This window comes from Urocampus carinirostris, chromosome 16 (genome assembly GCF_059441175.1).
Source record: "Urocampus carinirostris isolate Australia breed hairy pipefish chromosome 16, RoL_Ucar_1.0, whole genome shotgun sequence".
In the NCBI taxonomy this organism is placed as follows: Eukaryota; Metazoa; Chordata; class Actinopteri; order Syngnathiformes; family Syngnathidae; genus Urocampus; species Urocampus carinirostris.
In genome coordinates this window covers 8,753,945-8,780,016 of record NC_142364.1, presented here as the reverse complement: position 1 = coordinate 8,780,016, position 26,072 = coordinate 8,753,945, and the positions used below count along the sequence as shown (strand labels likewise).

At 39.4% G+C, this 26,072-nt stretch overlaps 2 protein-coding genes across 3 annotated transcripts in view; one reads left to right on the top strand and one right to left on the bottom strand.

The window, feature by feature from the left end:
* Positions 1-26: 26 nt before the first annotated feature.
* mtrex (Mtr4 exosome RNA helicase) lies at positions 27-21,406 on the top strand. The gene is made up of 27 exons (XM_088319767.1): positions 27-318; positions 504-635; positions 1,624-1,690; positions 3,016-3,078; positions 3,170-3,282; positions 3,354-3,528; positions 3,596-3,686; positions 3,762-3,886; positions 3,975-4,073; positions 4,704-4,824; positions 4,897-5,028; positions 6,664-6,743; positions 6,810-6,920; positions 7,237-7,338; positions 9,586-9,711; positions 10,065-10,215; positions 10,283-10,455; positions 11,392-11,460; positions 11,516-11,641; positions 12,457-12,567; positions 13,893-14,081; positions 15,617-15,780; positions 16,700-16,805; positions 18,922-18,978; positions 19,051-19,213; positions 19,281-19,385; positions 21,229-21,406. The coding sequence occupies exons 1-27, from the start codon at positions 221-223 to the stop codon at positions 21,279-21,281; spliced, it is 3,102 nt and encodes a 1,033-aa protein (XP_088175893.1). The 5' UTR covers positions 27-220; the 3' UTR covers positions 21,282-21,406.
* The window catches only part of plpp1a (phospholipid phosphatase 1a), a 26,431-nt gene continuing 21,660 nt past the window's right edge, over positions 21,302-26,072 (bottom strand). For both annotated transcript variants that reach the window (XM_088319769.1, XM_088319768.1), the window contains exons 4-6: positions 24,857-24,914; positions 23,192-23,368; positions 21,302-23,111 (exon numbers count right to left, since the gene is read on the bottom strand). In XM_088319769.1, coding sequence (XP_088175895.1) covers positions 22,992-23,111; positions 23,192-23,368; positions 24,857-24,914 — 355 coding nt within the window. In that variant the 3' untranslated portion in view covers positions 21,302-22,991. The remainder of the gene's footprint in view (positions 23,112-23,191; positions 23,369-24,856; positions 24,915-26,072) is intronic.

The following is a 26,072-nucleotide window of genomic DNA, read 5'->3' as shown; positions in this document are numbered from 1 at the left end:
GGGTAAAGTGCCTACAGCATTCATGACGGATATTTATTTAGCTATATTTGTATAGCTTGGATATCATAAATGACTTTATTATGACCCTGATAACAACAATGGAAACAAATAATTGATATTTTTGCAACCCGTCTTGTTTTCTGGGTCTTTTTTTAACGAGCTTCCGGCTACTGACGTTTAACCACCGCGTTGCATCGTGGGAAGGGTGCCTACAACAATCATGGCGGACCCATTTGGAGATTTGTTTAGCGTTTTCGACGATGAACAACAGCCCACTACAAGCAAAAAGATTCCGACTACAATCGTTCAAGAATCGGGGTAATACAATTGACATGGTTGTACTCTGGTATTGATTATTTTCCAAAGCGAGAAGGAGCGGTAATTCGCGAAGCTAGCTTCACGTGTGCTCTAAAAGTCCTTATAGCAAAAACGTGACGTCATAATGTAACATCAAACATCTCTTCAAATTGTTGAAGTTCTTTTGTTTTGTTTTTATTGTGCAGGAATACAAATAACGCAAACAATGTTGCGCCACCTGCAAAGACGAAAAGGGATGCGCCGGACAATGACGGAGGAGAGGAGCTTAACTTGGGGAAGAAACCTCGCCTCGATCCAGTGTCAACAAGTGACCTCAAGTAAGATATACAAAACAGTTCTTTATTGTGTCATTTGATGAATTAATCAATTAGAATTATATTATCAAATGTTGCTATTACACGATCCAGATTGCTCAGGAAGTCTTTAGACATAATCGGACTGCTGACGGGAATCTCAAATGAGTTTATGTTGATAACAATTAAGGTAGATAGACAATTTAGTCAACTTTGTTTACAACGACATTAGACTAAGCGCTCCAGGATATACATGTGATAAAACACTTGGAGGAAAATAAAAATTGAATAGTAGGATAGCAATATTTATGAGGTTAGGGCATAAACAAGTCATTTTTATTTGTATAGCCCTTAATCTCAAAGAGTCTGAAAGGGCTGCACAGGTTATTGCACATACTATTATTACACCATCCCCTGATCTGAAACCAACATGAGGGCAAGGGAAAACTCAAACACCTCAACATGAGGAAAATGAAGAAACCTTGAGAAGGGACCGCACATGTGGTAATCCCCCTTTCAGGATGACCAGGCTGCAGTGGATTACAAATAGTACAGAGGTATTTTAAACATTTCCACTGAGGTTGCACATCGGATCTCTGGCTTAAGTTGCAAGTGCATCTTAAAATTGCCAAATGACATTTAGCCGGAACATTGTGCAAAAATATGAATAAGATACAATTTATCAGCAATTAAATGTCTTCTGTACAAGGGCAACATATTTTTCCGTTTTGAATGGAGGTGACCTGTAAAATTTGAAATTCTGCTTTTATTATTGATACCTTTTGTACGTTCATAAAGAATGAAGAAACACAAAAGTGTTTTTTTTTCCCTATGGGACATTGAATGCAACCATTTAATTTTGTCTTGAACATTAAACAAGGCAAATGGGGTCTCTTATCATCTACACTATTATTAAAACTAAAAACGTGTCGGCTTATTTTGCCTGATCCTGTATAAGACTATTTACTCTTCTCTAGGTCTGGGCAATTAATCAAATTCTGTTTTGTTTCAGCCTTGCAGAATTCATGCCCCAAGTAAAGGTGGAGCCAGTGGAAACAACGGAAGGCTGCTCCCATGAGGCAAGGAGTTAAAAATTAGATTTATTGCTTTCATTGAGGTTTTTTTATAGGTTGAAAGCCCCAGTGTCTATTGTATAATGACTCTAAGTGGTGTAAAAATGCCTCATTTGTTGTAAAAAAAACCACAAAACAACACACCATTAATTCAAACTGTAAGTAAAAAATCTTATTAACAGTATTTTGAGTTTAGAAATTTGTAATTATATGACACAATTTGAGACTCCCCTGTTAAAGCTGACAGTGTGGCTGTCAATTCTTTACAGCAGAAGCTTGAATGACAGTTTTGCCAAGCTAGCATCTCCCGGTGGTGCTTTTTAGCACTTGCCCTCCACAGCTGACCTCTGCATGTGATGGTAGCATAGTGCTGTCTTTCAGGCATCTTCCCTTTTCCCCCCCAGTTTCTTTCTCTAGCCACTCACGTTGGCCACTTGGCTGCAGACTATGGCGCGCCATTATTGTTACTAGATGCTCTGTTCGAATAAAGCCGGCTTTGTTTTTTAGTGTCACGCGCCTTTCACAAATGATTTATATTACTCAGCATCCCGATGTTTGACAAATTCAATCTTTTTTAGGAGTGTCGAGGTTAAAAGTTTAGATTGTAATAGGATAATGAAAATAAAACACTCTGAGTCTGAGATTTAGGTTTTTGATAGCCCTTCCTACGGAGGCCTGTGCTTCCAGAATCGTCTCAGGAAGTAATCACGCTCCGCCTATGGCTAGAGGCTCATTTATTGGAAAACACAAGAATGAAACAACACATCTAATTGGTTTAAACAAGATTACATGAACACAGGAAACAAATCCTATCGGTTTAGAAAGGAATCACATGTTTAAATGCAGTGTATAATGTTGGTTGCTGGATGGCGTGCGAGTATAATAAATGAGCAATAAGGATACTGAAACCTTTTAACACAATGCGTCTGTAAGAAGAAAGGAATGTAGGGAGGCAAGCTCCTGAGTGGGCTTCTTGGCACTAAAGTGAAGGCCATCTTGATTATTAGTTAGGGGACCTCAAGAGGGCAACAATTGTTGCAAGAATACAAGCAGCACCTGTATATTATCCTTGGCTTCGTTAAGGTAGTTTTTAGGATAACATCATACAAAGGCACATTCAAACTATAATCTCCCATATAGTAGCTTTTCCTGCTAGCCGCTAAAGTTAGCTGCCAGTTGTGATAAACTAAAGGTATTTACTCTTTTCAGTCGCTACAGGTGTACATTTGCTCACACAAAAAAATATAGAAGTAGTCTCCCATGTTTTGCGAAGTGGTATCCTTGGGCTTCCATAATGTCTTCTACTTTTTAATATTTTCATATCCTATCAGGTTGCCCTGCCTGCAGGTGATGAATACAAACCTCTTAAACCTCGAGTTGGAAATGCGGCAAAGGTGAATTTAAATTTGAGACTTATAGAAAAATATTCGAATGTCATTGTTTTGTTAAATTTTCACCGCGGATGTGTCATTTTTCCCTCTGCAGGAGTACCCTTTCATCCTGGACCCTTTTCAGCAGGAAGCCATTTTGTGCATCGATAACAACCAGTCAGTTCTCGTTTCTGCGCACACCTCTGCTGGCAAGACAGTCTGCGCAGAGTGAGACCTCTTCTTCCTCAATGTATTCATTTTATTGATTTGTATTTGTAAATAATTTTTCCTCTTTAAAGATACGCTATTGCATTGGCCCTACGCGAGAAGCAGCGTGTCATCTTCACGAGCCCCATCAAGGCCCTGTCCAATCAGAAATACCGGGAGATGTACGAGGAATTTCAAGACGTGGGCCTGATGACGGGCGACGTTACCATCAATCCCACCGCTTCGTGCCTCGTCATGACAACTGAAGTATGGATGGACTCTCTTAAGTTTTCAGTTCAACTATATTCTTTGGTCATCTTTTCATCATTCTCAGATCTTGAGGAGCATGCTCTACCGCGGCTCTGAAATCATGAGGGAAGTGGGATGGGTGGTCTTTGACGAGATCCACTACATGAGAGATGCTGGTATGTGTGAATTAAGTACTTTTTCAGGGGTTCAGGGTTTTCAAGCTCATTCTCCTCCTTTTTATAATTTTTTAGAACGTGGTGTGGTTTGGGAGGAAACCATCATCCTTCTTCCGGACAATGTGCATTACGTCTTCCTATCGGCCACCATTCCCAATGCCAGGCAGTTTGCAGAGTGGATTTGTCATCTCCATAAACAGGTACTTTTTGGATTCCTACACAATTTTCTTCCGTGATTTGAACTCGCCAGGCTCCATTACATTTTGTATTCTAATAACTGTCTTGCAGCCATGCCACGTGGTCTACACAGATTACCGTCCTACACCGCTGCAACATTATGTTTTTCCAGCAGGGGGTGATGGAATCCACCTGGTGGTGGATGAGAACGTAAGATTGCAGTACTGTATTTTGGTTTATATATATATATATAATCTATATTCTATATATTTTTACCACATTTATTATTTTTTACCATACAGTAGTCAATTTTTTGATTTTGCTACTCAATATTTCATTTTTATTACACTTTTGTATTTTTTAATGTAGGCCAGTATTTACAGTTTATCTGAGATGTAATTTTACTGCGGTAATATATAATTGTTTTGGTCATACCTAATTTGATTGATTTTGTCCTAAAAGGGGACTTAACAATTAAAAAAATAACACAATACATTAAAGTAAAAAAACTAGTCAAACATAGAGAAATAAATCATTTCATTTCTGATTTTAGAAAAATAGGATTTAAAAAGATTTTTGGGGTGCAAATTACCAATCCTAGTCAAAAGTAATAGAGAACATAAAACCAAAGATAATACATCCTTCACACATGTTACAAATATTTTGTGTAAAATTTTAACATACCTGGGTGGATTTTACATGTGTAGAAAAAACAAAAATACCTTGTATACATTTTTATGGTCCATAATAGCTACGTTCTAACATTCTCTTAAGGGTTTATTTACTTGTTTGTTTATTTCTATTTTTTTCTCTCATTCGATCCCTTTTATTTTGCCTCAGGGAGACTTCCGGGAAGACAACTTCAACACAGCTATGCAGGTGTTGAGAGACGCAGGGGATTCTGGCGGCAGTAACGCGGGCGGTAAATGGGACCCAAAAGGACGCAAAGGGGGGACGAAAGGTGAGTGGAGCAATCATCAATGACACATCTTGTAAATCCAACAGGACGTTAAAAATGTATTTGGCTCTTCAGGGCCGTCCACCGTGTTCAAAATCGTAAAGATGATCATGGAGAGGAACTTCCAGCCTGTTATCATCTTCAGTTTCAGCAAAAAGGAATGCGAGGCGTATGCTCTGCAGGTTGCCAAGCTCGATTTTAACAAAGGTGGGTCACGTTATAACAGTATTTATGTAAATGATTATGAGGTAGACCCCAGGGATATGACATTAATTTGTTCTGAGGTGGGTATTGCAAGGTGAATTGTCAAATGGCGGGTCATGGAAACCTAGAATTAGCCAATGCATTCCAAACATCCAGTACCTCAGGTAAAAACATTAAAATAGTATATAGATATTAAAAATAACTAAAGAAATGACATACAATACGTCTTATATGTAATATACAGGTATACATTTTACTATGATTAAAAATGTATACGACGTTTTTCATTTACTTTCAGTGTGATATGGCTTCAGCTGGTACAGTGGAGTTAGTGGGTGGATGCAGAGGGCGAAGAAGACTTCAGGTCAAAATTTGAAGCAGCGTTTAAAACTTCCACTTGCGCGGATTGTCATGCTCTTAGAAAACTGCTTCTTTAATGGCCTCATTATTTTCAATTATTGTCCTGATGGTCGTTTGGTTACCAGCTTATTTCTTAGCAAGGGAAAGATGCATATGCCTTCTTCGTAGTTCTTGACAATCACTGGTTAAGCTTCCATGGTTAGCATGTTTTCGTACGTCGTGTTCTGCCTTCTGGTTGGCTTAAGTCTTTTGCTTCTCTCCCTGTGTTTTAATAATGTTAATGCAATTTACTATGTACACATATGTAAAGCAGCTTGCCAAAAAAGTGAAATAAGGTTTTTAAAGTAGTACCAATCACCCACTGGTTTCAGCCATGCAACGAAGGGATTTGTATGCCTTCTTGTATGCTTTTTGGATGATCGCAAGCTTTGTTTCCATGGTTCATTTCTTGCTCCTCCTCTTAGCATCATTGCAAGTCTTGGGACCCATAGCCAAACAAATTAATGTTTGTTCCACATGATTCTGAACGGAGCCAAGAGAGAGAGAAAGGGGAGCATTGTGTTCAACCAATAGCACATTGGCATCTTCTCGATGCACCCATGCAAACCAATAGCAGATTAGCATCTTACATCGACAAATGGCAGACCGGCATCTTGGAGACTTATAAGGCGCATGACTTACAGTTATACGCACAAACATATAAAAAGTTTGAAGTTTAATTTTGGGCAAGCAAAAGAGTTTGCTGGTGTCGTATGGTGGGAAAAATGTTGTAACGGGGGCCGAAAAACATTGCATTTTACATCGTAAATAGAAGACATTGTAAGCAAGGCGTAGCCCAGGGGTCTACTGTACTCAGTGATGAAATCGCAGTGTGTTTCAACAATTCTCGGGGGTGGAAAACAAGCAGTCGTAAAAGTCCACACGTGGGAAAAAATTCTCGGCCGAGTCCCTGGACCCTCGTTAACTGCATTGGCCAAAGACTCATTACAATAAGCAAAGGATGCTATTGTTTTAGAATGTTTTTAGAACTGAAAGCTTTGCTTGTAAATGAAAACATGATGCGGGATCACCACATGGAATGTTTAGGACATCTTTCTAAACTAATGGCACTACTAATTTCCCTGGCGTGCCTTATCTATAAAAGAAATATCTCAGACTTTTGGGGGTGCGCCGTCTAGTGAGGAAAATACGGTACTTAATTTCTGGGTCATTTTCTTTGATTGACTGACATATTCTGTCTTAAAGTTAACACTGTGATATTTTCTTCTTTTTTTGCAGAAGAGGAGAAGCGACTTGTTGAAGAAGTGTTCAACAACGCAATTGATTGCCTGTCAGACGAGGACAAGAAACTTCCTCAGGTGAGAATGTCTGAATTAAAAACATAGCGTCATGTCACGCATTAATGAAAACTAAACACCCTTAAGGTGGAGCATGTGCTGCCGTTATTAAAGAGAGGCATCGGCATCCATCACGGCGGTCTCCTGCCTATCCTCAAGGAGACCATTGAGATCCTCTTCTCGGAAGGCCTGATTAAGGTAATGACATCAGCGGATTCATGAAAGGCGATACTTTGTTCTATTTCGTTGGTACCAACCGCCAGAGGCGGTGTTTTCAGCACTGAATGTTCCCATCCACGCATGCGCAATTCGAGAAATGCATACCAAGATACTCATTCGTAACACCTGTGGCCCAGGAATGTGTGTAAATACCAGTCTCACCACAGGTTCATTTCCTTCTCGCTTGGCCACAAGGATTCAGTGACGAGATGCTTTGGCGGTTGTATGGGACTCATAAAACCGTAGTTACATTTCTAACTTTCGTTTTCACGGATCGTCCGTCTCGCTGTTTCAGGCCCTGTTCGCCACTGAGACCTTCGCCATGGGCATAAACATGCCGGCGCGCACCGTGCTCTTCACCAGCGCCCGCAAGTTCGATGGGAAGAATCACCGATTTGTAAGAACACACACAAAACATGCTGGTCCATGATAGATAGATAGATAGATAGATAGATACTTTATTCATCCCCTAAGGGAAATTCACAAAAAAAACGAATGTATTTTTGCGAGTTGAAACCCATATCCATAGGATAGAAAGTAATCCAAGTGTTGCAAGGCACTGATAAAGTAAGCAAAAATAACTAAACAAATAAATAAATCACAAAAGTAGCGAAAATACACGGGAGCTGCTGGAGTGGCTGCCATTCGTGACGGCGCCGGAAGTAGAACTGATAACTGGGTGGTAAAAGTATAGTGTGTGGTATCTCACCCATTAGGGTTAGACACCCCAATTGTATTCATATTTTCATGTATTTTTTAATTTATCCTGTACGTATTATTTCCGTTTATTTTTTCATCTATGGAGATAGAATAATTTTGGCTCAGTTCAGAATCTCGTGTAATTTGTTTGGTTAGGGGTCTCAAGACTTGCGGTGATGCTAAAGGGGGAGCAAAAAATTAACCATGGAAACAAAGCTTGCAAGTATTAAGAAATATGAAGAAAGAATATAATCTTGGTTCTTTATTCATTTTCATTCAAAGGGTAGTCAGTAAAAACATATTTAAAATGTTATTTCATTTGTAATATTAGAAATAAATATTACTTAGGGAACATGTTATAAAACCTTTGTCAATTTTTTTTAAGTCTGTTATTGATGAATTATATGTAGCGACATTTTTTCTATCTTGGTAAAAATGAAGTATTTTATTCCCGACTAAATTTTGATTTTATTTCCAACTTGGAAATCTAAATAATAAAAAAAGACAAATAATGTAAATCTAAAGAATGACGATAAAAGAATAAAACATAAATAATATGCATTTACAATATATTAAGTCATTGGCAAATGAGAGAGAGAGAGCTATATATATTTTATTTTTATTTTTGATGTAATTTAAACTTTATTTTGAACTTTTAAACCTAGAGCGTAATCACCCTAATAGGAAAAAAAACAGAATATAATGCATTTACATTGTTTTTATCCTGTTCTTGGTAAAAATTAAATGAAGAAGAAGGCGGTAGTCCGAATGCATTTACATTGTTTTTATCCTGTTCTTGGTAAAAATTAAATGAAGAAGAAGGCGGTAGTCCGAAGTCAGAAGTTTGAACGTAGTGCGGTTGTGAAACCGCAAAGCACTGTTTTGTTTTTGTTTTGTTTTTTCCCGAGATTTTGTAGTGAGTGATGGAGTTTTGGCCAGCCACAATTGTTAATGTTCGAGTTTTAAAAGCACCGACCAATCAGAGGCAAGTTTTAATGAAAGCACAAGCCAGTAAATGCAATTTAAAGTTTGCAAGCACCACACTATGCCACACCCACGGTGTGAGCTCATTGAACGTCATGGTGAACTCCGTAAACATAGTCCCAGTGTCAACAAACGAGAAGGAAACAAAGCTTGCGCCGAAGAAGGGCGGTATATCACTTGTTTGGACCTATTTTGGTTCTGACGAAGCGGACGTGGAACAGAAGCATATGCCCGTTGCAGAATTTACTTTCGTGTAGTCGTTTGGTCCAGAGGAAACCTTAAAAATGCACCTTAAAAATGATTACGGCATGTAAAAAGGATTACAAATAAAAGACGAAGAAGGTGCATCTACAGGTGGACTCGTAATGAATGCACTGGGGAGCCAAAGGGGGGGGGCAGTCTGCAAAAGTTTGCGAACCATTGATACTAATGGATATTTACCTCTCCTAAATAATTATTTCCATTCTATATAAATTTAATGGCCTCTTGAAACCTGAAAATGGCCCCCAGCTACAATTTGACATGACACATCCCTTTTTCCAGATATGATAAGCTAGCGATGTGAACTTGAGACGCGATCTTCTTATCTCACCCATAAACACAGCAGTCTCTTCAAAAAAAGAGCCTTTATAAGGCCATGGACATATACTGCAGCTCATGTTTATCACAACTTGCACAACGAGATGGGCCTTCCGAGAAGCACATCTCGAACATCTGGTGCTGCCTGCCACTTGCCAAAACTCCACGCAGGCTAAAACACGAATATAATCGTTCTTAACAAACACACCGGGTCCGTCACATGGCCGGCAGGAACAGCAGCACAAAAACAATCCTTGACCTTCATGCGTTTCTGAAAAAATTACAATCAAATGAGAATTTGTTTATGTCTGTTTTGGGGAAAAAGTTTGGTTGAAATGAAATATTTTATTATTGTGTGTTTTACTTGGCTTTATCCGTGTAGATTACTTCAGGTGAATACATCCAGATGTCAGGGAGAGCCGGTAGGAGAGGGATGGACGATCGAGGCATTGTCATTTTTATGGTTGACGAGAAGATAAGCCCGTCTGTGGGAAAACAGCTCCTCAAGGTAAGTACGGTGACTTGAACGAAATAAAAACGGTTCTTTTGTGTTTTTTTGTAATTATTTTGATGGTATGTTTTATGCTTTTATTTTATTTCTATTTATTTTTTTACTTAAGTACATTTGTAAATATATTTACATCATAGTGCTTAGAGACAGGCCGAAATTGTAATAATAGGGCAATGAAAGAAGTGAAATACCATTTAGCAGCAATAAAAATCCCCCAAATAAGTTGCAAAGTGCATATTTTCACCGTTTTGTGCGATTACATTAGGCATACTAACAAAAAATGTGTATCATAATTGGCAATCGATTGATTTTTGGAGTTCTTTAATTCGCCATTTTTTATAAACTTTCAGGGCTCGGCTGACCCGCTAAACAGCGCCTTCCACCTGACATACAACATGGTGCTTAACCTTCTACGCGTTGAGGAGATCAACCCCGAGTACATGCTGGAAAAATCCTTCTACCAGTTCCAGCACTATCGAGCACTGCCGGGTGTTGTGGAAAGTGCGTTTGCCGCCTTTCAAAACTCTCATCAGGCGCCACGTTTCCTCAAACTTGTGTCCCCACGCAGGAATCAAGAAGCTGGAACGAGAGTACAACGCCATTAAGATCCCCAACGAGGAGAGCGTGGTCACCTACTTCAAAATCCGCCAGCAGCTAGCCAAGCTGGGAAAAGAAATCCAGGAGTTTATCAACAAGCCCAAATATTGCTTACCATTCCTCCAACCCGGGCGCCTTGTCAAGGTTTGCATGTTAACTCTCAGGTCTCACTATACAAAACCGTATTATCGTGGTACAAAAAGAACCCTTGATCGGTGAAATATGTGAGATATTTACAATTGCTATATAATTAAATACAGGCTATCCCTGGGAAATGTGAACCCTAATTTGCGATGTTTCCACTCAACGCTGTGAAAGATGTTTTTGGCCCCTCTTTATGGCATTTCTCCCACTATACTATACAATACAATCCATTTAATCTGCGTGCCCGAAACTTCAAATTAAAATTCAAACTTTGCAGTGTTCATGCGTATGACGAGTTATATTTCTAAAATGCCCGTCTGATTTTGGTCTACATGCTATAGAATGCTAATCTGCAATTGTTTTGCGTCACGAAAACCTTGATATTTTATTGGATGAATTACCTCCCACAATGCTTTTATCCTAATTTGGTTCAGAATTTCCTGTGTTTTTTAAACTTTGCGAGTTGGTGATGCAATTCTGGGTCCCATGACTTCCAGGGATGCTAAAGGGAAAAGCTAAAAAACAATAACCTGGGAAACAAAGTTGCTGATAATCAAGAAATACAAAAAAGGCACGTGCATCGAGTAGTAAACGATCAGGACTATTATAAAATCTTATTTCCCATTTCACGTAAAATAGTAAAATTTTAGTCCTTTATTTATTCACCATGATTCCCAAGACTTGCAGGGATGTTAGAGGGAGAACTAAAAACAAATTGACAACCAAGGAAACGAAGCTTCCAATTATCAAGAAAAAGCTGAAGTATACCAATCTTTACCTTGCAACAATAATGGCACACGGGTAGAGAAGAAGCAGAGAGACAGTTTACCCAATCAGAATGCAGAACACGATGCAACTCAATGAAGCAGCGAGACCGTGAAAAGTGATTATAGCGAGGGTTCACTGTATTCCCACTAACGGAGCCTTGCCTCGCAGGTGAAAAGTGAAGACGCTGACTTTGGCTGGGGTGTGGTCATAAACTTCTCCAGGAAGACCAATGTAAAGGTGAGTCGTCTCTTTGTTTGTTTGTTTATTGTCCCTTACCGATGTTTTGCTGCAGGTCATCACGGACACGGAGCCGCTATTTGTGGTGGAAGTTCTGCTGCACTGCAGCAAGGACAGCGTCAAGGAGGCGGCCACGGAAGCGGCCAAACCGGCTGCACCGGGGGAAACTGGGGAAATGCAGGTAAGATATGAAGTTTTTACTTTAATATATATTCTTATATACAGGAGTCTTTTATTTTCTGGGGATTTGCATTCCAAAAAAGTCCAGTTGCAGTCAAAATCTATTGTATCTGTACCATGTCTCTACAAATCAGAACAAAGCGTTTCAGTTGAATAAATGGTCTTTATATTCATTACATTATAGTACAAAAACATTTCTCCTCTCAGTGTGAGAAAGCGATGTAGAGAGCGGCCGGCTAGCTGCACGTCAGCATTGGGGATCCTCGAAATGAGCCAGGTCTTCGTTATGATTTAAAAACATACATCACAAATGTATTGTTTTCCCACAAGTTCTAGCTCCAGGGCATCAGTTACTCGGGTAATGGATCTATTGTTGGTAAGATACAGGCTCTGCACAGGTGGCTTGTCAGTTTTTACGTAGCACACCAAAAGCAGTGGGCTGGACCTGCAGCACCCCTATTGGTTTCACTCCCCACGCCAACTCAGTCTCTTCCCGGACCTGATAAGCGTGGAAGACCTGGTGGCGCTCTTCTGACTTTCCTCAGAGTCCGATTAAATTGATGAATTCATTTTCAATGTAACGAGCCGCTAAAATACTTGCTGTCGCCGCGCTTCTCAGTTTGTTTTGGTGGGTGGACACATCGGCTAGTGCGCCCGCCCCGCTATTTGACTGATAGCATACGCCAGCCTATCATAGTCGAGCACACGGTCACGCCCACCCAATGCGCACACACACACACACCAGTCTTCCGAAGCAGGATTATTATTTATTTTTTGGTATAGCGCATGCCTAATTTCTGTTGGAACCCATTTCAGGTGGTCCCTGTGATGCTTCACCTGTTGACCGCCCTCAGCTCCGTGCGTCTTTACATCCCCAAAGACTTGAGACCTCTTGACAACCGCCAACTCATGCTCAAGTCCATCAAGGTACGGCCACGTGCAAAATGAGAAATACAATGCCTCGCGACAGAACTTTTGTAATATTGCCAGCTTTGCGGCTTCAAACTTAAAGCTAAAAACCTGAAAATATTTTCTACCAATCAACAACATGAAACGGAATTTTGAAGCTGAACCAAATTGTTTCAAAATGTTATATTTTCGGTGAAAACATTGAAAAGTAGTTGTTGCAAAAATATTGCCCCTCCTGTTCTCTCCCGTCAGCCAACTGACTCTAGAAATTCCTGGATTGCACCTGTTCTGTCTTGAGCTCAGACATTCTGTGAAAGGCGACACTGGAGAACAGACAGGATTATGAAGACTATATAACACACCAGGCAGGTCCAGGATAAAGTTGTGAGGAATTCAAAGCAGCAATGGGATACAAGAAGATTTTGCCAAATTTACACTGAGCAATAATATCAAAATGGAGAGAGTATGGAACCACTGCAAGTCTACCAATACCTCTAAATTTTCGGCCCAAAGAAGGAGAAAACAAATCAGAGTAGCAGCGAAGAGCCCCTGGGTCACATTCGATGATTAGCAGGCTTTCACAACTGAGGTGGAACAATCTTTTGCATAGAACAACTATTAGTCTACTTTTTATCAATCTGCCTTTTATTGAAGAGTGGCGAGAAGAAAGCCCTTTTTGAAGGAAAACTATGATAAAGCCGTTTGGTGTTTGCAAGTAGCCACATGATAGACGCAAGAAAATGTGGAACAAAGTGCTCTGGTCATATGAGACCAAAATTGAGCTTTTTTGGCTGGATGCAAAGCGTTACATTGAGCACAAGAGTAACACTGCACATCACTCTGAAAACACCATCCCCACTGTCAAACATGGAGACAGGCTCATATTCTGGGGCTGCTTTTCTTCAGCACGGAGTAGGAAAGATCGCTAGAGTTAATGGGAAGATGGATGGAGCCAAATGCGGGGCGATTCTGGCAGAAAATATGTTGGGAGTCTGCAAGAGAACTAAAATTGGGGCGCCAAGTAGACACTGACCCTCATTATCTAAAATGAAATGGTTTAAAGCTAACACTATGATGGTGTTAGAATGGCCCGGCCAAGGTTCAGACCTTAATCTTAGAAAGCGTTTTTTGAAAGATCTGAAAAATGCTTTGCACAAATGTACAATGTTGAATAAATTTGGTTTGTTTTCACCATCCTGTCTTGCATGCTCTTGATAATTACCAAATATTTTGAGTTGAAAGTATGAAACGTGGCAATATGTCAAAAGGTTTTTGGGGTGGCCAATCCTTTTGCATTGTACCACATCCGTGGAAATTGCTTCAGCATCTCTTAATGATTGCAGGAAGTGCAGAAGCGTTTCCCGGACGGAATCCCCCTCCTGGACCCTGTGGATGATATGGGTATCAAGGACTCGGGTTTGAAGAAGGTGGTCCAGAAGGTGGAGGCTTTTGAGCATCGCATGTATTCTCACCCGATGCACAGCGACCCCAACCTGGAGAGGGTCTACTCGCTTTGTGAAAAGAAAGCTGTGGTAAGGAATATCAATCATTTGGGGGTTCGGGAATGCCAAATGTTCTTATTTTCCTTGCCATTTTTTGGAACAGAATAAAACTAAAATATTTTTCCGAACCTTACACAAAGGCAAAAAACTAACTTAATGAATTTATTTGATTTCAAATGTATTCTTTCTTTAGGTTTAAATGTATTTTTCCCTTTCTAATTCCCCAGTTTTTCTTATACATCTTCTTATTGATATACTCTTCCTCCTCACTGATCTTATCCTCCTTCAACTTTTTCTCATTGATCTGAAGCCGTTGATCTTCTACTTCTTATTCTCATTGTTGTTCTACTCCTTCTACTCCATTGCCTTTTTTCTCCTTACTTAACTTCTTTGACTTTTTTTCCTTCTCTCGTTGATCTTCTACTTTTTATCTTCATTGACCTAGACATTCTCTTGTTTTTCTTTACTTTTTTCATTTTCTTATATCTTCCTCCTCATTGATCTTATCCTCCAACTTTTTCTCCTCATTGTTCTGAATCTGTTGATCTTCTACTTCTTCTCATTGTTGGTTTTGTCCTTCTACTCCATCACCCTTTTCTCCTCATTTAACTTCTTGACTTTTCTTCCTTTCGTTGATCTTCTATTTCTTATCCTCCTCAACCTTGATATTCTCTTGTTCTTCTTTACTTCTTTCACATCTTCTTAGTGATTCCTCTACCTCCTCACTCATCTTAGCCTCCTTCAACTTTTTCTCCGCATTGATCTGAATCCGTTGATCTTCAACTTCTCATTGTTGTTCTCCTTCTACTCCATCGTCCTTTTATCCTCATTTAACTGACTTTTCTTTTTTCTCTCGTTGATCTTATCCTCGTCAACCTTATATTTTCTTCTCATTGATAATTCTCTTGTTCCTCTTTACTTCTTTCACATCTTAGTGAATCCCCCTTCCTCCTCACTGATCTTATCCTCCTCCAACTTTTCCTCCTCATCGATCTGAATCCGTTGATCTACTTTTTTAAATTTGTTGTTCTTGTCCTTCTACTCCATCGCTCTTTTCTCCTCATTTAACTTCTACTCATTTGACTTTTCTTTCTTTCCCTCTTTGATGTTCTACTTCTTATCCTCAAGTCATGTTTTTTTGTTCGGCTTTTAATCACAAGAAGTCTCAAAGGGCTGTAAACTACAGACTATTATGACACCATCCCCTGATCTAAACCATACATGAGAGCGTGGAAAAACTCAAAACCCGCTTACAATTTTTTTTTTTTTTTTTTTTTTCCAGTTATGCGCTTGATCTTATGTTCAAAACTTCTGGCGACAATTTTTTTCTTTTTCTTTGCCCAAGTGATAAATAATCCCAAAAATAGCCAAGCCCTCTCCATAAACGGTTGGCCCTTCCATCCTCTTCCGCACCCGTCCATCCTTCACACAAATGCAGGAAGGGGAAGGCTACCACCTTTTCCAAGAAATGTCCCTGAGTCGGACAAAGATTTAAAAGATTGTTTTGAGAACTTGAGAGCCACCGAGTGAAAAACGAACAAAGTCAACGTTTGCTGCGCTTTCAGATCGCTGCCGACGTGCGCTCAGCCAAGCGCGAGCTGAAGAAGGCCCGCACGGTGCTGCAGATGGACAAGCTAAAGTGTCGGAAGCGAGTGCTGCGCCGCCTGGGTTTCGCCAGCCCCTCCGACGTCATCGAGGTCAAAGGACGCGTGGCCTGCGAAATAAGCAGGTTGGCTTTTACTTTCAATCTGACTGTTAAATACTTCTGAATTGGGGAAAATAATAGTTATATATTGTTTTATTTTACATTAGATGTATTTATTACATTCTAAATTTGTGTATTTATATCTTTTATGTATTTCATTACATTTACAAATTATTAATTGTTGAGAAAAATGTGTTTATTTTGAATTAGTATTTTTTTTTTCCATTCAAATTGATTACTTCCCGCATTTATTCATAATATAAATTGTTTAAAATGAATGTATTTTGGAATTATAGTTTATTTTAAATGTGTATGTTATATTTTTTTATATCATTTTTAAAAAAAATGTATTTAATGAAAATGTCTTGATTTTAATTTAATATTTTTTTAACTTAAAGATTTGTTATGAATTGATAGCATTTCCTTTTCATATGTTAATTATTTATATTTGTTTTTATTAATTTCAATTTATTTTTAGTTAAAACAAAGATTTTGAATGCATGCATTTTTCATTCACCTACTACTTTTAATCTAAAATATATTTTGAAATTGATTATTTTTCATCATTTTTGTAAAATTCTACAATTTAAGATTTTTCTTCAATTACATTTTCTTAGTTTTAAATCATGTTTATTTTAAATTAATTTATTTTGAATTGTATAATTTCCAATTACTGATCTATTATTTAAAACACATTATTTTAAATTATTTTAATTTCAATGTATTCATATTGTAATTGTATTTTTTTCAGTATTCTCAATGTGATTTCAATTGAGATGTATTCATTTCAATGTTAAATTTGTGTATTTGAAATGTATATTTTTTCTTATTTTTAGTAAAACATTTAAAAAATATTTGAACGTATTTATTTTTAATCGAAATGGGTGACTTGCCACTGTCTTTCGTAATTTATTCTTTTTTTTGTGCATTTTTTTGCGTCAAGTGCCGACGAGCTGCTGCTGACTGAGATGGTCTTCAACGGCCTTTTCAACGACCTGTCTGCGGAACAGGCCACGGCGCTTCTCTCCTGCTTCGTCTTCCAGGAAAATGTACGTCCCAAAATATGATCTGGGTTTCGACCTTCCGCTTGCCGTCCGGAGCCGAGTGCTCTCGCTATATATTTGTTTGATCACGTTAAAACACTAACTAGATGTAAACAAAGCACTTAAAGGTGGGATACGTCGTTCGAGGCGTTCTTAAAAACTCTACTTGAGGATGTGTTAACGATGCCAAACTGAGTTTAAAGAGTCCTTATATGTGTTCCAGCCACACTAAAGGTGAAAAGGCTGAGGGTTGGCGGGGACAGAGTGATATGGTTGTGGTTTTCTTGTAGGATGAAAATGGTGAAAGTAAGAAAAGGACTGTTTGAAATACAGTCCAAATGCCAACCCAAACCTCCCAAAAAGAGGAAGAGTTTCCCCGAGCGCATCTCAAAATTTTCGGTACTTGCACGCGCAACAAAAGGAGCTGCGGTGATGATGTCAGCCTGAAGATGGCGTCAACAAACATAAGATTTTGAAGTCATGGTGGAATGTTGACTGGTTGTAACTGAACAAAACCCGACAGAGAGGACACAGTGAACGTATGCACGCGTGGATAGAATGGCTACATAACGTTCCAACACCAACCAGCTCTAACAGAACAAAACAAAATAATTACGATGCAAGACCTTAAAATATAATGCAGACTCACTCACTACTTCTAACTGAACCAAACATGGAAAAGAACAACACAAGAGGCAAATGCAAAACAGGAAATGTTGAAACATTGAGAATAATGAAATATTAGGAAACTATCTCTGACAGTACAAAACATGAAATGGGCATATAGGATGTGTTTGACGTCAACTAGCTCCAATTGAACAAAACATAAAAGAGGTCAAGGCAAAAATATGTTGGAACTCTAACAACTCTACCAAAGCAGGATATGTTTGGAAACTAGCTCTAGCCTCAGGGGTGTCAAACTCATTTTAACTCAGGGGGGGCTCACAATAGAAAAAACATTCGGCCGGGGGCCGGACTAGTAGATTAAAGAGATAGAAAAAGAGAGATAAAGACATAAGAGAAAGAGGGAGGGAAAAGGAAAGAGGGCAGAAAAAAAAGAAAGCCAAAGGGAGAGAGGGTGAGAAACAAAAGAGATAAAAAGTCATGAGAGAGGGGAAAAAGAAAGGGAGAGGAAGAAAGAAATCCAAAGAGAAATAGAAAGACGGAAGGAGACAAGAGAAAAGAAAGCGTAAAGGGTAGGAAGAGAGAAAGAGAAAAGAGAGAAAAGAAATTTAGAGCAAAAGAAGTTTAAAAAAAACAGAGAAAGAAACAAAGAGTAACAAAGGAAGAGAAAAAGACAAGAGTGGGAGAAAAGGGGTGGCAGTAGCTCAGGAGGAAGAGCGCTCGTCTTGGGATCCCAGTTCGAATCCCGGCTCGTCCGTGTTACATGTCGAAGTGTCCTTGGGTAAGACACTGAACCCCTAATACCCACAATAAGCAGGTTAGCGCCTCACATGGCTGCAAGGCCGCTATTGGGAAATGTGAAGCACATTGTAAAGCGCTTTGGGAAGTCATTGACTTGAAAAGCGCTATAGAAATGCAGATCAAAGGGTGGAAAAGAGCGAGAGAAAAAGAAATACAAGTACAGTGTCTTTGTTTGAGGCACCTGGCTTTGGCAACATCAAGTTGACATATTTCAACCTGCTGCTTGTTTATCTCTTGCGCTTCTCCGAGTGTTGTCTCGCGGGCCGGATTCAATCCCTTAGCGGGCCTGATCTGGCCCGCGGGCCGCCTGTCTGACAGCTGTGCTCTAGCTGAACAAAACATGAAAGGAGACAATGTTGGGCAGGTTGGAACATTGACAAAATCTGTTCACAAATGAAAGACAATGCATGATATGTTGGGAAACTAGCTATAACTGAGCAAGACATAAAAACGGACCATTTTGGATATGTCGGAACATTAATAGGTAAAAGTACAATGCTGGGGAATTCGCTCCCACTAAACAAAACATGAAAGGGGACAATATGTTGTAAGCTTACAAAATGTATCCTGTTGAATCAGGAGCTCTAACATAATAAAACTGGAGACCGTGTGACACATAGGAACACTAACTTGCTGTAACTGAACAGAACATGAAAGTAAGACGCGACAAAATTTCAAATGTTTTGTTTTGATCCAGGCCAGCGAGATGCCCAAACTGACGGAGCAACTGGCGGCCCCCCTCCGCCAAATGCAGGTACGACCCCGTGATTTTCCAGCACCTCTCGCTAGCTAGCGCTTTTCGGCTAACGGCGGCGCTGCCCGGCAGGAGTGCGCCAAGCGCATCGCCAAAGTCTCGGCGGACGCCAAACTGGACCTGGACGAGGACGACTATTTGGGCCAGTTCAAGCCTCACCTGATGGACGTGGTCTACGCCTGGGCCAACGGCGCCACCTTCGCCCACATCTGCAAGATGACCGACGTCTTTGAAGGCAACATTTTGACCCGCTTCCTTTTTCCACCACACCCGGTTCTAAATCCGTCGGCGTCTTTTTTTAGGCAGCATCATCCGCTGCATGCGGCGCCTGGAGGAAGTCCTGAGGCAAATGTGCTCGGCCGCCAAAGCCATCGGAAACACCGAGCTGGAGAACAAGTTCGCGGAAGGTGACTCTTTGGCATATCGGTCGGATTTGATTTGATGGTTTCTGCCTTTTGATACTCTGTGCCATCGACGTTTACCCGAATGATTTTTAGCATAGATTTATATTAAGTGGAGTTTCTCTTCGAAATTGGGTTCAAACATCTCATTTAAATGATTTCCTTTCAATTTATTTTAAAATAATTTCTTAAATTCCTTTTTATTAAATACCATTTCGAAATAAATGCAATTTTCTTTTGACTTATAATTAATTTTATTGCCATTTTTAAAATTTTAAAATAACTTATTTTAAATTTTTTTTTTTACATTATTTATCTTTTGAATTTGAATGCATTGTATTATACAGTAATCCCTCGGTTATCGCGGTTAATGGGGACCAAAACCACCCGCGAAGTGAAAATCCGCGAAGTAGCGACGTCGCTTCAAAAAAATATATATATATATATTTTATTTTATTTTTTTATACCCGGTTAATGGGGACCAAAACCACCCGCGAAAAGTGAAAATCTGCGAAGTAGCGACGCCCCCTTCAAAAGTTTTTTTTTTGGGGGCCCGCGAACATGGAACCGCGAAGTAGCAAGGTCCCACTGTATTGTTCTCTAGTTCTGCCATACTTAACATATTTTGCAGAAGTCTGGGGCAATAAATACAAAAAAAAATCACCTTTTTATCCTCCAAAAACGTGCAATTAGAACCATACACAGGGTAGGATATCAGGATCATACTAATATGTTATTCCTGCAGTCCATATGATTAAAATTGGATGATTTAGTCAAATTTTTCACTGCACAACTACCATTTAAGGTCAACAAAAACATGGTGCCAGAAAACATCCAAAAATGATTCACTCGGAAAGAGGGAAATTATGACTTAAGGAGCTGTAGTATATTCAAAATCCCAAAGGTGAGAACCACCAGGAAAAGTATGTGTGTGTCTGTGTGCGGAGTCAAACTTTGGAATAATTTACAAGACGAGATCAAACAATGTCCAACTATTCACGTGTTCAAATTTAAATACAAAAAAAACATTACTGGCGGAATACAGAGATGAAGAAAATGGGGTATGAGTGATACTAGAGATTGTAAATACTGTGTTTACAACTATGGTTAACCTTGTTATTATTGTTACTATTATTATATCATAACTGTTATTATTGCTATTGTTATTATCATTGGTGTCACAATGATATTTAGTGACCAGTAGCATAACGTTCATAGATGGGTACTACGATTAGTATATAAAATATGTGACTATTGTTATTATAATTATTGATATCTGACCTATGTAATAAGTAAATCCGTGAGATTGTGTTATATTTAGACACAAAAGACATTGTTTTGGTACGGTTTTTATTTTTAATGTTTGAAATTAACTTTTCATTCATTCGATTTCAGTTTTTTAATGTAGTCATTGACATTTTAACATTTTTAGTTAACTTCCTATTTTATTAATGTTTTCCTTTATAGTTTGAATTGAGATGCAATCATTTGCAGTTTTCCAAATTGTAGTTAGATTTGATTAAAAAAAATGGTATTTAATTTTCATTAACTTATTTGAATAAAAAATTCCTATTTTTAAAATGTATACATTCCTTTTTAGTTTAGATACTGCATTTATAAAATTGTATGTGATTTCATTGAAATGTAGTGGAAGGGGGTTCTAAATTGTATTGCCAAAGGACATGTACTCGATTATAAATCAAAATATATCATCCCAATTTTCTTTCTTCAGTGCCATAGAATGGTTAAATATGTTAACCGAAAGCGGTTATTGCGTAAATGTGTATCGGGCCTTCTTGGCAGTTACTGAACACAAACCCCCTTTTCGGTTTTGTTTGCTCGCCCGCAGGTATCACCAAGATCAAGAGGGATATCGTGTTTGCTGCCAGTCTCTACTTGTAATACCGACATTCACATTCTCATATTTTCGATACATCGTATGGCTTTATTCGTCCTGCTTTTAGCTTACACATTGTACATTTCTTTTACAATTAAAGTCTGTGTGGTTGACATACAGATCAAACTGATGAGTTTGTTGCATTTCCTATAGTTTCTCAATCAATGCCGTAGCAGCATTCGTTTAGCAGTCAAGTGAAGGCACTGCTTGGGGAAATGTGTACAGTAGACCCCCGGGATACAGATTTACCCCGCTATACAACAAATTCCAAGTTTGCGGTGTTCTTATATCTGCGAGATCCCTGTTTGCTATTGGTTGGCATCGTAAAAAATGATATGTTAGTGGCTGAACTCCCTCCCACGATGCCTTTCTAACTTTTTAGATCATAATCCACTTTGTGCTGCCTTTACTAGCTGAGGGTCCAAGACTTGCTGTGATTCTAAAGGGAGAAGCAAAACCACGATGGATTCGAAGCGATTATCAAGCAATACAAAAAAAGGCACATGAATAGTTACCCTCGCTTAATCGCATGTCCATAACCAATTATAACCTATTAAAAATAAGGTGGCAACTAAAGCAACAGTCTTTTACGGGCATGAAAATACCCAAAAGTTAAAGTTTTAATTTGAATCTGCTGGCTCCATCTAAATTTAATCCACCCTTTACTCCATTGGACCAGCTCAGGTCACGTCGCACTAAAGGCAATACAATAATAAGTTTCCTTTAGATGTATATTCAAGTTTTTAATCTATCATTTATATTACAGATAGTACTTAATTTGAGGTTTTAACTTAGATCTCATGCATCCACCTGCTACTTCCCTGGACCAGCTCAAGTCATGTCACATCAAAAGGATCAAATTTGTTTTCCTCGACATTTAAATTATAACTATACAATTATATTACAAATAAACAGTCTATTTGAAAGTTAATTTGAATCAGCCGTCTCCTTACCATTTTGCATCCACACACTACGCCACAAGTCACGTCACATCTAAGGTATATATTATTTTATCCCATACACATTCATTACAGATAAACAGTATTTAACTTGGAAGTTATATTTTTTAATCTGACGCCTCCTCCCCCTTCACCATCCACCTGCTACTCCAATGGACCGCCTCAAGTCACACCACACCAGAGGTAAATAAAATGTTTCCTTTACATGTACAATGTAATTTAATCCTCTGTATGTAGATTATAAATAAATCTTAATACGGAGTTTTTAATTAGAATCTGCGGTCTTCTTCCCATTTTGCATCTACCCGCTACACCACTGGACCAGCTCAAGTCATGTCACACTATGTTTAAAAAAATTCTTTACAAATTATGTAATCTTATAGACGTGTATTATAGATAAATAACATTTACTATGCACTAATTTGTTTTGTTTGATCCGGGGTACTGGGTTTTTTATCCCCTGCTATAAGGCAATTTTACTTAACGTATGCATGTCTTATCCTGGAGGTCTACTGTCGTCTATAACCTCAACGGGAGCGCTTAGTAGATAAACTCCCAGTAAATTGCGCAAAGCAAGCTTACATCCACAGGTTATACACAGTAGTGGTTTTCACCCGCTGATCTGGGTGGGGGAGGGGGTCATGCAGTACAATCGTCCCACCCAGTCGGCTCAGTAGATAAAATATGGCCTCTTCTCAACAGTTATATCCCAAACTAAAAACAGGAAACCCTAGGTGACATAGCACGCAGGAGGGTTTAGTTGGGACTCTCGAAGCGGCTTCCGTTGGTAGGGGTCTCCTGGAGGCTGGTGTGGGCCATCTCTGCCTCCTTGCCCACCTCCGGGGGCTGCTTGAAAAAGTCGGACACAAAGAACACCTGCAGGGACGACAAAGCGGGGGCAAGTTAAGGCGCTGCTGTTTCGGTTAGCGACAGGAGGGGTAAACGACGATGCTCACCACCAGGATGGCCATGAGCGCCCCCTGCAGGAGACCGGCGAGCACGTCGCTCCAGTGGTGCTTATAGTCGGAGACGCGGGACAGTCCCGTGTAGACCGAGGCGGCGATCAGGAAAAACTGGAGGGTGGGCCTCAGGAGCCGGGCCCACTCCACGCGGAGACGGGCTTGCAGGTACAGCTGCCCAAAAAACGCATCAGTTTCAATATCTGATTGAGTTCATGTGGTACCTTTAGGGCAGGAGGCTCAAACTCCCGGCCCCCAGGATGGCCCCTCGCCTTCATATGAGAGTTAAAGGGACAGTGTGTATTCAGGGTCGAGAACTGGCTTCTTCGGCTCGGCTCACTAAAAGGAACCGGCTCTTTCGGATCGTAAACGGCTCTTCAGGTTGTTTTTGCTTCTTTAATCCCAACATGACCAAATATGTAAAATTATGCACCACATGACTTAAAGGAATGGGGGAATAGAACAAAAAAGAAAAAAATGAAAAAGTAGGGAAAAGCTGAGAAAAAAAAAACAAAAGGAAGAGAAAAAAAGGAAAAATTTAGAAAAAAGAAAAAGAAATGTAGGAAAAAAGTAAATAGAGAACAAAAAGAAAAAAGTAACAGCTCGGAAAAAAACAGATTTTTTTTAAAGGAATTTTAAAAAAAGTAGAAAAAAACACGGAAAAAAATAAGAAAAAGTTTGTGTTGCGTTCAAATAATTCCCAATGATATCAAGTCAATCTTGTTGCCAACATTGTACTTCCACTCAAAAATGTGATTAAGTACAGTTCAGTATCTTACAAGCGACTAAATAAGCCCCCAAAAATGTTAATATTATGCGACAAAATATATCAGGAAATAAAAAGAAATAGATATCTTGTGAAAGAATTGTAAGAACAAACGACGTTTGCAAGAGTACATGAGTCAATTCATTCAAAAGAGAAAAATCATTTTGCATTGCTGGAAACTCAGCAAAATGTAACTTGATGTCAAGTTTTGGACATGTTTGATAATGATTTAGTTGCCACACTTGGGATTGCTGTTGCTCACTGTTGTTTCAAGCGTTGCTCACCGACGTTGTGTGAACGCTCAGACCCGTGGAAAATTACAGGGAACATTGATCATAATACAAAATAAAGGCAGGACATTTGGACTATGTCCTGGGGGCATTGAGTTTTGGCAGGAAGTGCCGCTAGGAGGAAAAGAAATACGATTAATTTCCTTATGATAGAAAGTTTTTATCCGATACTTTGGTTACGCATGAAAAAATATCATCCTTTTTCTCAATTCCAAAGCAAACCGTCTTCTTTTAAAAACATCGTAGGAGCCTGTGGCTGCAAACGTTAAAAAAACTGACTGGACCGAGGACTTTATTAGGGATGTCCGCGTTTGTCAACATGAAAGGACACTGGGGACCAGAGAGGAACCAAAATAACTTTTTTTTTTCTTTTTAAGAGTTTTGTAATGGGCCATAAGTGGCCCATGGGCTGTAGTTCTGCCAATACTAGTTTAACCGCATAAGATCATCAAGTCGTTCCTGTTTTAAGTAAACAACCCCTATGACAACCTGAACTTCTGTATAATATCTTTTTCACAAGTTCCAGGACTGCTCGTCACGAAACGACATATTTGTTCCAGGAAGTACTTTTTTCCACAAAGTGAAGTCAACTAAGGAAGTACTTACAGCGAGGAACAACATGCAGTACATTGAGAAGGACGAGTGGCCGGAATAGAAAGACAACCTGCGAGGGGAAAGACAAATAATCACGTTAGAAAACCTTGCCGTTTTTTAAATAGTGATTACAAATTGTGATAAAAATCATAAAACGGGATATTGAAATTTATTTTTAAATAAGAGTTTTTGCATTAAAAAAACAGGCGGGCTAATTATTTACTGTAATTCCTTTCAGAAAGGGCTCTGCCTGCTCTCATTTGCAGCAATAGTCAACTGAGGATAATGGATCGCAACCATACAGGTGCTGTTCAGTATGGGAAGAAAAAAAAGGGCCACCACACGAGACAAATGTGCTTTTGTTGCCCCCTTATAGCAATAGATGACTGTACAGGTGCTGTTCATTTTGAGTGGAAAGAACGGGAAAGAAAAACGCCATACATACTACAAATGTACTCTTTCAGCCCTGGACTAAGCATAGTCGACTGGGGAGAATGGATCAGGGCCAAAACAGTACAGTTCATTTTAGGGTGGGTCATAATGGCACGCTTCAGCAACTTGAACTGAAAAAAAAGTGCTCAGCCAGTTTTTGTTAAATGGTCTGCATTTACATAGCGCTTTACAATGTGCTTCACACTCAGCAATAGTCTATCAGGAATAATGGGTTGTGGCCACCACCATTCATTTCAGCAGGGCACGCCTGCCAACAAAAGTGTTGCCTCGCCAGTCCCTGCTTGCAGTAACATGGCAGCGGGGATAATGGATCGCAGCCCTAAAAGTGGGGGTAATCTTAGGCAGGCTACAATGGTATGCTTCAGTGGCCTAAACTAAAACAAAACAAAAACCCTGCCAGCCCCTGCTTTCACCAATAGTCGACCAGGAGTAATAGATCACGACCGCGACCAAACATTTAATAATTTCATTTTAGGGTGAACAGCACGACACACCTCCTGACAAAAGTGCCTCTTGTAAGTCCCTGTTTGCAGCAATATGGGATTAGAGATAATGGATGACAGTTGCACAAGTGCCGTTCATTTTAGGCAAAAAGAATGGAATGAAAAGGGGCAATGCATGACACCAATCGCACCTTTGCCTCCACTTTCATCAATTAGGGATAATGGATTGCAGCCAAAAACGTACTGTTCATTATAGGCAAGCCACAATGGCGTGCTTCAGCAGCCTGAACCGACAAAAAAGTACTCTGACTGTCCCAGCACCTAGCAAGAGT

Excerpts from the sequence above, each read along its gene's own strand:
- mtrex (XM_088319767.1), top strand. The coding sequence starts at position 221 with ATGGCGGACCCATTTGGAGATTTGTTTAGCGTTTTCGACGATGAACAA. Across the intron at positions 636-1,623 it reads GTGTCAACAAGTGACCTCAA|CCTTGCAGAATTCATGCCCC; the intron begins GTAAGATATACA and ends GTTTTGTTTCAG. Across the intron at positions 19,386-21,228 it reads GGAGAACAAGTTCGCGGAAG|GTATCACCAAGATCAAGAGG; the intron begins GTGACTCTTTGG and ends GCTCGCCCGCAG.